Source organism: Pavona decussata, unplaced genomic scaffold, assembly GCF_977016875.1.
Source record: "Pavona decussata unplaced genomic scaffold, jaPavDecu1.1 SCAFFOLD_242, whole genome shotgun sequence".
Lineage (NCBI taxonomy): Eukaryota > Metazoa > Cnidaria > Anthozoa > Scleractinia > Agariciidae > Pavona > Pavona decussata.
The window spans coordinates 349,164-360,841 of record NW_028145647.1 but is presented as its reverse complement, the minus strand read 5'-3'; the positions used below and the strand labels follow the sequence as shown (position 1 = coordinate 360,841).

The following is an 11,678-nucleotide window of genomic DNA, read 5'->3' as shown; positions in this document are numbered from 1 at the left end:
CCCCCACCGACGCTGCACCAGAGTTTCCTTAGCAACTAACCGCCTTACTTTAAAAACAGTTGGGCTATCAGGATCGGAAATGGATTTCGTTAACATACAAGCTTACGATTCCCTCCCGGCATCTTTATCGAGTAATAATAATTCAAAAAAAAAAAAGTAATAATAATTCATGGTAAGGTACCATATAGTCACCCGCATAACCGTAACCTAACCCTCCATATAGTCATCCTAGTTTGTTATGTTTCAGTAGCTTTGATTCGGAAAATAGCGAAAAGAACGAGAATATTAACTTTCGATTGATATCACTGGCGCGCGCTTCGCGATCTTGCATAACCCTATTGACCACCGTCGCCAGTTCTCGACCGCTGGTCTAAGGGAACGTGGAATCCGGGAGAGAGATTGGTGCGTCACCTCGAGCCTATATGTGCAAATCCTTGCGATCCTCCCAGGGTCCTCCTCACCCACTTGTTTTAATTGTCAACCGCTGACCAAAACATTGAAGGCACTGGGAATGAGGATGAAGGAAAACCAGTCTTTAAGAATAAGATAATACACAGAAACTGTGTCCACGGGATAAACTACAATTTCAATAATTTATAACAATGATAAATTAACTTAACAACTGCACAAAATATATTACAATCGTATTCATTTTAGTAACGGATGTAATTCAAGTCATGTAAAAGCGTGTGCAAACACTTCGGTTTTAAGATCAATTTTATTCAGGCCTTCGCGTAAAAAAATACTGCATTAGTCGATACAGCGATAATTTACGTTAAGGTGGCTTACTACAGTTTTTCCGAGACTTAGTAGCGCGCGCTATGATAGCCTGCCACACGTCAGTATTTGTCGCGCATGCAAAAATGACGCAAGTAACCTCAAGAAGTAACAAAAACCACTTCAGCACTTGAAAGGCGTCAAATCTCTTTGGTATATGTAGCGATAGTTTCAAAACTCCGTTCAAACATGTAATCAAGCCTAGGGCCAAAAAAATATTGCAAAAAAGTTTGATAAACATTCGGTAAAAGAGCTCTAATTTACGGTACCTTTTTGCACGCGATACATGGCGTTACATGAGCGCGCGCTTAAATAAAGGGCATGCGCAATTCAATTCTCGTCCGAGGTTGTAAAAACCTGTCTTTGATCGAGGATTGCTCGAAAACTTACCGTACAACTTATGATGAAATTTTCACGGTTGATTTGTTCGGGTGAATCACGTTTGGAGCCAAAATTTTTGAAAAATCTGTAAGACAGATTTTGAGCTATTTTTGATTTCACATTCTCTTAGTTTGCACAAAAACTGTCTTACAGATTTTTATTTTACTTTGCATGAATGTTAAATCAGACCCAATTTCTTATTCCTAAAATTTTCAGGTGGGGTCATACGGGTAGAATTTGAGAAATACGTGACTTAACCTACTAGTGCCCAGTCTCTCATTGGGTACTCGGTCGCTCATTTTGGCTATTTGTTGACGTTTAATTGTTCAAATTTCACATAGAATCGTAAAAGACTTAAGCAAACAGTAAATAGTGAAGGGAAAAACAGCTTGGAACCTTTCTTAAAAGAGTTAAAAGTTGTGCCCTTATACTCCATTATAACTGTAGTAAGCCACCTTATTCAAAATTGACCTTTACTTAAGTTTACAATCATGACAGTACCAAGGCTGAGGATTCAAGTATAATTGGCACGGACAGAGGAAAGACCTTCAATTTCTTGCGATTTTACGGCCGTTCAAGCCTTCGGTCTTTGGACAGAATGGAAGGTCGCTTATCAGATGAGATGATCATCTCCTCAACAATTAAATATTAATATTAATATGTTAATATATAAATATTGCTGTGTGTATACACAACACTAAGGTTTTACTAAACTATCCTGATTACCAAAAATAGTTGGTTTCTGAACCAAAATCCACCTTGACAGTAACGCGGTATATTGACAACAAGCTGTCAGTATAAAAAAATAATAGAATTTCAAAGATGCAGCTAGAATTTCCTTGACGACTAGGGACTATTCGTGAAACTCCTTGAATCCTTTGAAACTACTGATTTTTATTATTAAGTTTTTCTAAGTTAAAAACGCCAAAGGCGAGAGGTTGTTTAGGCCCTATGGCAATATAATTGTCTCGTAAAATTATCGGAATCTTAGCATTACAAGTAATAGCGACTACATGTAAATCTGTAAAAAACGTTGAAGATGGACTTGGATGTTTTCCTCGACATTCTAAAAAAACCCAAGCCAAACAATTAATAGAGAGACTAAGAATCGCGTTTACGGCAAACGTGAGATTCGCGTTTATATTTTCTTGAAATAAAGAGTACAAAGATAAGAATAGTGCAAACTTATTCTGACCTTTGATGCTAACGCAAAACTACTCGATTTGATAGAGAAACTGAAAACAGCAAGCCGCAAATAAAGGATAAACATGGTCACGCGGTCATATCGCACGTTTGCCGTTTGCCGTAAGCGTCATTCTTAACCTCTCTGTTTTTTTTTTTTTTCGCCTGTTTGGTAGTTATGCACCAATCATTGTTTAACCACCGGGGGCAAGGGATGGCGGACGGATGAAGCGCATTAATTTTTACTCGTAGTGTTTTCTTAAATTTTCAACTCCAGGCCTAAACTTCGGGTCCACATCAGGCCTAATTCCCTGTTGTTGGTGTTAATGCGTGCTTATTCGGGGTTATTTCTAGAAATCGACTTATGAAGGCCCAATCTAGTGGTCCCCTTTGCAGACTTTGAAAAACGGAACTAAACATTTGAACTTCTCAATTTAACGGTAAGTTGCACTAATGGTAAATTAAATTTACAAACTTGCAGTAAAAGAACGGCAAAACATGTCCAGTTGGCAAGTTGAGCCACGTTAAACAAAACTTCTTTACAACTGATACACAGGCTTCCTTGGCAAAATTTCGAGCACTAAGTTTAACAATTATTAATGTCCTTCAGCAAATTTTACAAGCCAATTGGTAAAATATTTTTAGCCAAACGAATTCTAATATTGTCAAACTCTAAGAATACACCCTGCTGGTGTTATATTGAAGGCCTTATTTCCACAGGTGGAAAGTGAATTAACCCTTTAAGCCCTAACAGTGATCAGCATCAAATTTCTCCTTGAGGTCATGAGAATTAAGGATATGATCACGGTGACACCCAATGTGAATTTTCCTGATATTTTAATAACTTCTCCACAGTACTTTTTATAAGAAAAGAATGGGGACAAAAAAGGAGAATTTGGTCTTTGATATTAGGGGTTAAAGGGTTAATGGATCAAATATCTGGTATCGCCCTCGTGTACTTTCTATTGTTAAGCTGCAGAACAGCCAAATTACATGGACAATTTCAGCCCGGCTTTTAAATCCTCTTAAAACAGAGTTTGCAAAACCATGAAGGCGGTTTCTGCTCAGTTAATGCATACTAGAATTGGAATTTTTAGTCCAGCTAAGTGGGCCCAAGAAAACCATACAGACAAAAATCAATACAAAAACAGGTTACACTGTAATGCTACTGAATTTCAGCACACAAAATGATTGCCCCTTGAAAGAAAAGTTTCATCTTGGCCAGTATAGTTGATTGTTTCTGGCTTAATGGCTAAAATTAATCATGTAACTGCAACCACATCTAAGACTCCCAATTGGGCTGAAATTTCAGCTGGCTAAAAATTCAGCTGAAATCAGGGCCACAAGAAGAGTGAGTGCATTTAATGCCTAGGTAGGTACTAACTAAAGGTAAGTAGGTGGGCGTGCAGATGAATGCCTTTTTTCAAGTAGGTTCTGTGTACTGTTTATGTACTGGCAGGTTGAATGTACTCCAGGGGACTGTGCGATGATGAAAGCGATGATGCAGAGGAAGGCTGTTCAACAGACGATGAACCAGGAGTCAGAGCATTGGAGCTTGCAACACGTTCAATCAACATGCCGTGAAGATCATGGATGGCTTCATTGTGCTGCAATTAAAAATCAGTGTAGACAACTGCTGTAAAATGTTTGTACTTTACAATAATGTAAGTGAAGACGAATCTAAATTCCATTCATGAAGACAGCACTTCTCAAGTCACAAAAAAAGGGTCAATATCCATCTTCAATTGCCAAATTGTATTCACTCAACAACATCACTGGGTTAAATTCTAACCACACAGTGTAACATATTTAAAAAAACCCTCTTTATACAAAAGATAACAGTCAACAGTTCCTTAAAAATGCTAAAGATTCTTGCCAAAACCACAAAGCAACACACAGATTTGGTTTACATTGAATACTACCTTGAAAAACACGAAAACCAAACTAAAGCTCCACAGTAGTGTAAGTTAGCCATTAATTTTAACTTCATTAGAAAGCCAACATAATGAAACAACTAGCTCATTAACTTCTCCTTGAAAACTGGAGGAAGTTCAAGGTAATTATCGTCACGCCTGACAGTCCCAAGTGTCCTAGGAACCACGATTGGGCTACTTGACAATTTACAGCCTGGACTTGGACTTTAACCTCTGAGCTTTAGATTCCTAGAAATTTCTTGGGTATTAGCATAGGAGATGTTATTGGGGACCTTCAGCAGCGACAACGATGACAGCAACAAGAACAGGAAAAATATTTTTCCTCAGCAAAACACTGGCTCTGTACAGGCATAATTTATACACTTTGGTACATTTCTTTGTTATCCTCTGTAAAACAACAATGTAAAATGACCAAGGAGAACACGAACACACAAGGGTGGATTTCCTCTTGATTTGATCAACCCTCTGAATTCAACTCCTGGATTGTTTAGCTATAATGGGCAAGTTAAATGAGTTGACGCTATTGCAAGTCAGGTCAGAAGACACAAAATAAATTTTCAGCCTAAGTTTTGGGTGGCATCATCATCCTTGCTGCTTGAGGTCTCTATTGTTAGTTGTGCAGTGCTACCTACCTCACTAGATGGCTGTGTTATAGTCAGAATGTGCACCACTTTTTGAGGATCCATTTTGGGAAGAACGTACCACAAGAGTCGAAGGGTGTGCCGCAGAACACTTAAATTTGAAACCAGGAGAAGAAGAAACTGATCAAACACCAAATCACAAAAATCAGCATGGGTAAACTCCTCATGCCAAGCTGCTAGTGAGCTGATCAGTGTGTGAAGAGTAACTTCATCCAAGACGCGTTCTTGACAGGTGCCGACATACCAAGGCAAGATGGTCATTAGTGTATGCCTGTTATAACAACAACACAAAAAAATCCTTTGGCATGCTTCTACTTCAATTAAGTACATTAAAGCTGAACCTGTAGATCTTCTCATTTTTACCATACCTGTCTCTTTGCTTGATAACATGAAGAAGATAGCACCAGGCCAAGGTGAATGCCACTGAATTTGTTGAGGTTATTTCTACAAAGTAATCGATGAACTGTGCAGGGCCCTTTGTGTCACCATTCTCCTCTGCGTCGCTGAGTTTATTACCCAGAGAGTGAAGATTGCTATCCACCATCAGTGACATGATTAATGGCAAAAACTTGTGGACCAACTCACCACTCTAAAATTAAACAACATGGTAAAATGCATATTTTTACCAAAATCATGACCATGGTCCATGATAAGACATTATTGTTAAAAATTATATAAATTTCAAGAAAAATGATGACTGAGGAAAAGTGCCCAAATAATCTGCATCCCTGTACATAATCAAGGTTTGATTGTAGATGAAGAAATCATTTAAATGAAACTTCCCTAAAATATGAAAAAACAACACCAAAATGAAATACTGCCAAGTAGCTTCATTTGGATGGTATCATTTGAATAAAATAGCTCAAGGACTTTATCCACAGATTCTAAACTGAAACCACCTCACACATCATAATAAACAGTACCATGGAGATGTACATGTACTGTTCAATAACTTTCATTTGAATGATGACATTGATTATATCCACAGACTAAGTTAGAACCACCTTGTACAGCACAGCTTGTGTTTTCATTTGAATAAGGTGGAATAATAAAAAAATTGATAAATTAAAGCTCCAGTAGAAGAAGAAGAAGAAGAAGAAGAAGAAGAAGAAGAAGAAGAAGAAGAAGAAGAAGAAGAAGAAGAAGAAGAAGAAGAAGAAGAAGAAGAAGAAGAAGAAGAAGAAGAAGAAGAAGAAGAAGAAGAAGAAGAAGAAGAAGAAGAAGAAGAAGAAGAAGAAGGAGAAGGAGAAGGAGAAGGAGAAGGAGAAGGAGAAGGAGAAGGAGAAGGAGAAGGAGAAGGAGAAGGAGAAGGAGAAGGAGAAGGAGAAGGAGAAGGAGAAGGAGAAGAAGAAGAAGAAGAAGATATTACATACCAATGCCACTTCAGTGAAGTGTTGATTGCTGATCATCTCCCAAGCACTTACTCCCAGGTTTAACACACGCAAAAGAAAACTTGCATCTGAACAGGACTGCAATTTTTCATAACAGAGATATTATTAAACCTAGTTTAATGGCCTTAGCTCCCACAAGACTCCTAAAGCTCAGTGGTAGAGCATCCAAACTAGTGATCGGAAGGTCTTAGGTTCGACTCCTGATAGCAGCACTCTGATTTTTTTCTGAGTATGCCTGTGTCATTTATTGATTAATACATCATTCTCATTTATTCACCAGGCTTAACATATTCCATCACATTATTTCCATTGTCCATATGCCACACATTGACATTCCAATCGTAGCAGTATGCAGGATGTTTGTTAATGGCCTAAGCTCCCACGAGTCTCCTGTAGCTCAATGGTAGAGCATCCAAACTAGTAATTGCAACGTCTTCGGTTCGACTCCTGATAGGAGCTCTCTTGATTTTTTTCTGAGTATGCCTGTGTTATTTACAGAGATTAATACATCATTCTCATTCATTCACCAGGCTCAACATATTCCATCACATTATTTCCAGAGATATTGTTAGTTAATAAATAAATGGAAAACTCTGGATCAATTACTTAGAGAAAGCAGATGCTTTGAGATTGAGCAATCACAACAAAAATGAAAAAAGAAAACTTACCCTTGGCAGTGATTCAGTGCTAACAAGTCTCTGTAATTGTTTGATTACACTCTTGGAGACAGTGTTAATGGCAAATGGGTCACACAAAATCATTGCAATATCCCTAGTAAGGAAAAAACCAAACAGGAACCTCAAATAATGCAAAAACAAAACAATATTTGTTCACATATTGCTTTAGTTAACTCAAAATTCAGTAACATAGTTGACTGAAGACTACTATTTGGACCCAATCTACCCCACAAAAGCAAACGTTTGATAGCAGAAGTCATTTTGAGTAACTCTTCCACAACAAACGTTTACTGGGACTTTTACTTGTGCACTTAACAATAAAATATTGGTGTCCCTAGTCAGTAAGAATATTTGAAGGGGTACCTGGGAAAAAGCCTTAAGTGACTTCTGATAAATAAATAAATAAATAAATAAATAAATAAATAGATTCTCCTTCCAACTTCATTTTGTAATTGCTTGTGAAACAAAAGAAGAATTTGCCCCGACAGCAAAAGTCACTTTGGGCCTTATTCCGCACACCCCTTTACGACAAGTGTCCTGCCTCTAGTCACTTCAGTGTTAGACTGAGAGCATTCTCTCTTTGCTAGAAAATTACAATGAAAGAATGCCAAAAACTCAGCAAGCACAATGAACGAGCATGATGTTCCAATCACACAAGTGGGTGGGGAAGCTGCAAGCCGTGAGTAGAGTGGACATCCACGCTACTTGCAGCTCTGCCACTCCGCGCACGACTTGAATATCATGCTCACTCAGTGTTTCGCATTCTTCCCACTGATTTTTGATCAAAAGATACTGCTCGCAGTCTACTACAGTGTTTAGTTTCAACATCAGTTATCGAAACTAGAAGAGAAGACCAGAGAACAACATTCAAGGCAGGGAGCAGGGAGACCTTGGTCAAGACCTGTAGCAAGCATGGATGGTAGCACATGAAATCTGCTGCAAGTCTGATCTTAATTTGCATTTGCAAAATTTCTCACCCGAGAACTTGTTCTTCACTATGCTTGGCATGGTCCAAAAATCCCTGCAACTCCTTTGTCCTTTTTCCTTCAATCACTTTCTCCCTAATGCATGCATCCAAACACCAAGTAAATTTGTGACAAGGATCGATATCCTTGATGTCTTTAATTTCAAGATCATGGACGGCCATAAGAAGTTCTGACCTAAGAGTGCAATAGTGTACCTCCCTTGTTCTCAGAAACAATGTTCTAAGAAATTGTAACACAAGATTGTACAGTTCCAGAGACTTTCCTATCATTTTGGCTAAGCTCTGAACAACTGCATTCTGTCTCCTTGTTTTGGACGGCACTGAGAAAAAAGTGTGTGAGTTTAGAGGTTCCGTGGAGAAGAGGATACTGTACTTTGCCTCTACATACTGGTTCAAAAGTGGGCCGACAGCATCACCAAACAAGGCATGGTGTTTCACCCAGATCTGTCTCTTAACCTCAATAGAGCACTCCTCGTACAATTTGGGGTCGTTTGCAAGTTGTTCAAGGCATTCCTCAGGGACTTTCGGAAGGTTTTTCATTACCTCCATGACAACAGGCCGAAGATGTGGCACATGGATAAAAGGAAAACTCTGGTCTAACAAAGACTGAAGCTTTTCAACTTCTAAGTTTTTCAGTTGCTCTAACAATTTTTCCCGCAAGTTGTCCATGACAAAACTGTTGAACTCCAATCTGTGAACATCGTGAAGGTCCAGAAATGGCAGAGCGGGTTGCAAAGAAGGAAGCATGATACTATTTTCCTGTTGAAAGTTTTCTATGAAGTTGACAACCTCGAAATCTTGAACGTTGCTGAGTCCATTCAAGAGAAACTCCGTTCCGGGTAGCCCTGCCTGGTCAAACCCCGCCATTTTTGTCCGTAGAGTATAATCTTCAATTTACGATATTATAATGAGAATCTCGTCCTGAAATACCCCTATAAATTAATGTTTTCTTCCTTATAATGTTTCGCCATTTCGGCGGACATCGGCCGAAGCCGAATGCGCATGGTCATTGCGTGAATTGCAAGGAATGCAGGGACTTTTATAGCGCCATCTTTGTTTCTTCCCATATTTCTTTGCAAACTGTGAACAAAACAAAATGGAGGATGAAACCATTTTGGAAGAGAAAGTAAAGAAATACGAAGAATTTGTAAACGACAGGTTGAGAAAAGACCTGGAAACGGTACGAAAAAACCAAGAGGAAGTGAACACCAAGATAGCCGAATATCTGCAGTTGAAAAGTTTTATCGAGAACGTGAAAAGCTCTGATGTGTCTCGTTCTGGGAGAGAACTGAAGACGCAAGTCGATCTTGGATGTAACTTTTACTGCCAGGCGCGAATAACAGATCCTTCAAAAATATTAGTCTCAGTAGGTTATGGATTTTATGTTGAGTTCACTTTGGACGAAGCTCTAAAATTTGTCGAAAAGAAATGCAATCAGCTCACCACGTACAGTTCAAAATTGGGACAGGACTCAGCGCGAATTAAGGCAAACATCAAACTTGTTATGGAAGGGCTCAGGGAGTTGCAAGACCTTGCTCCAGCAAAGAAGCAAGCAATATCTGTTTGGTGAGGAACAAGCTACAAAGAAGCCATGGTTGTTTATATATAAACTTTAACATCTGCAGCTACTAACACCACTGTCTACAAGATCCTCTCCAACGTTTGGGCCACTTTGCCGATTTCGAGCAACTTTTTTTCCTATCAAGCAGCTTCCTCAATTCTAATAAAATAATACAAATAGGTCTTATCACGGTTTTCGACGCCATTTTGACGAGTAGGCAAACATGCTTGAAATAACAGTGTTTGTATGGAAATCCGATGTCAAATAATTTTCATAAAACATCGCTTCTGAAAAATTAATGAATTGGAAACTTTTGGCACTAGGAAAAGGATTTTAAGAAAAAAAATTGGAGGGATGTAGCTGTGCCAGAAAGCGTCCAGTCGTGTTTTGAACTTTCCATACATTTGTCTGTATTTTTTTCCCGCGAACTATTTTTAGTAGCAGTTCAGGGCTGGTTTGCTTACAGACAAATGTATGGAAAATTCAAAACACGACTGGACGCTTTCTGGCACAGCTACATCCCTTTAATTTTTTTCTTAAAATCCTTTTCCTAGTGCCAAAAGTTTCCAATTCATGAATTTTTCAGAAGCGATGTTTTACTAAAATTATTTGACATCGGATTTCCATATAAACACTGTTATTTTAAGCGTGTTTGCCTACTCGTCAAAATGGCATCGAAAACCGTGATAAGGCCTATTAAAACAAACTAGACAGGCATATTGAACGCTAGATGTTGTTTGTTTCTCTTTTCTGGTCACTTTATAGTCTGTAAAGTCAATAAGTGCATGTTGTGGAGTGTAGTGCATTAGTTATTAATAGGGCAATTCAGGTGGTGAGCAGTGGGTGGATATTTTTAAATTCAAAATGGCCAACAATGACGATTGTTACCATTGTATCAATCTCATACCCAGAGTTCTTAGACTTTTTGGTCAGCAGCTGGTCACCAGGAGGGACTCTTGCGAATTTGCTCCCCCATAATGGCTTATGCACATTGTTTTACTGCAGAAATCCTGCAGTAATAAATTCCAGTACCCCAGAGTCTCTCCTGTCAACCAACTGCTGGACAAAGAGCCTGAGGACTCTGGGTACGAGATTGACCATTTGTATCTCAGTCATACTGAGATTATGGCAACAAGAGTGATGGGATGGCTTGAGAAGCAAATTGAAATCAAGCCATCTCCACCCTGATTTGATAAGAATAACAGAGCAGCAAGTGTGTTTTTAGACAAACAACTTTGTTGTATAAGGGCCTGGTCAAAAAGTATAGGGTGGGGTGGGCTGGAGCAGTCTTTGTTTGCTTATGAACTGCTGACACTCCATTCAGAGCCACTTGTGTCTTTGCCAGTGGATACACTGTCTGTCATGGCTGCTGACAACTGAATGTGAGCTGACACTAAGTCAAGCTTGTTTTTCTTTTTTTTTTGTTAATTTTTTTTCGGTTGTCGGATTGTGACGTAGGATATACAGATAAAGGACAGAAACTGTTTGCTTTCTCAGCAAATCCTTAATAATTTAGAGAGGAGTTTCCCCCACTCCACATCTTCATAGGTCAAGTTACTCTTCCTTTCTGCTTTCTCTCTTCTGTCTCTTTCTCTCTTTTGTTTCATCATGTTAAGGTATGCAAAGTGATACATGTATATAGCTACTGCATACTTCTCAGAGAAAGCTTGAATGAAGTTGCTTTCTTTTTCTAGTGAAATTTCACCTGTAAGTTGGCAAATAAATGTGTGCCTGTTCCTTGCAAAAAATAGGAAATTGCACGACCCATTCCTTACCATGAGCTCAAAAACTGACGACCCACCCCCTCTCTGCTCCAACCCACCCCATCCTATATTTTTTCTACCAGTCCCTAAACATTATTCAGTCATACGATAATGATTGGTTTTCTGGTTTTGTAACATAATTTTTAAGAAAATGAAAAAAATGTAACTATGTTTTAGCAAGTCGTTCAAAGCTCAGGAGCCAAGAAACAGTGGAAAATGGTTAATATCTTTGGTTGAGTAATTAGCAACTTCCTATAGCTAATGTGAAAAGTAACATCAACTTTCTCTGGATTTTGAGCATCTTTTTTTTTTTAACAATTTGGAGCATCTCAGTTCCACAAGTCTCAGATATGGCCTCAAAATATGATCCTTTTAAGTTTTTAACT

General features: G+C 38.6%; 2 protein-coding genes and 1 long non-coding RNA gene across 3 annotated transcripts; 2 read left to right on the top strand and 1 right to left on the bottom strand.

Annotated features, from left to right (window-relative positions):
• The first annotated feature begins 580 nt into the window (after positions 1-580).
• On the top strand, positions 581-1,972 carry LOC146457505 (uncharacterized). Its single transcript, XR_014858459.1, has 2 exons — positions 581-793; positions 1,606-1,972. It is a non-coding gene; the product is annotated as an uncharacterized LOC146457505 (long non-coding RNA).
• A 622-nt stretch (positions 1,973-2,594) lies between these two features.
• LOC146457504 (negative elongation factor B-like) lies at positions 2,595-8,835 on the bottom strand. Its single transcript, XM_085091903.1, has 6 exons — positions 7,961-8,835; positions 6,975-7,077; positions 6,289-6,384; positions 5,284-5,504; positions 4,907-5,186; positions 2,595-3,947 (listed from the first exon to the last, which is right to left on the bottom strand). Exons 1-6 carry the CDS (start codon positions 8,833-8,835, stop codon positions 3,786-3,788), a joined length of 1,737 nt encoding a protein of 578 aa, XP_084948029.1. The 3' UTR covers positions 2,595-3,785.
• Positions 8,836-9,064: 229 nt separating this feature from the next.
• LOC146457503 (protein UXT homolog) lies at positions 9,065-11,583 on the top strand. Its single transcript, XM_085091909.1, has one exon. The coding sequence runs from the start codon at positions 9,065-9,067 to the stop codon at positions 9,536-9,538; it is 474 nt and encodes a 157-aa protein (XP_084948035.1). The 3' UTR covers positions 9,539-11,583.
• The last annotated feature ends 95 nt before the right edge of the window (positions 11,584-11,678 follow it).

What these genes read in the sequence shown, in the direction of transcription:
- LOC146457504 (XM_085091903.1), bottom strand. Translation starts at nt 8,835, where the DNA reads ATGGCGGGGTTTGACCAGGCAGGGCTACCCGGAACGGAGTTTCTCTTG. An exon ending in ACTTCACTGAAGTGGCATTG is followed by an intron (nt 5,505 to 6,288) that starts GTATGTAATATC and finishes GTTTAATTTTAG; the next exon opens with AGTGGTGAGTTGGTCCACAA. An exon ending in TAACACAGCCATCTAGTGAG is followed by an intron (nt 3,948 to 4,906) that starts GTAGGTAGCACT and finishes TTTTAATTGCAG; the next exon opens with CACAATGAAGCCATCCATGA.
- LOC146457503 (XM_085091909.1), top strand. Translation starts at nt 9,065, where the DNA reads ATGGAGGATGAAACCATTTTGGAAGAGAAAGTAAAGAAATACGAAGAA.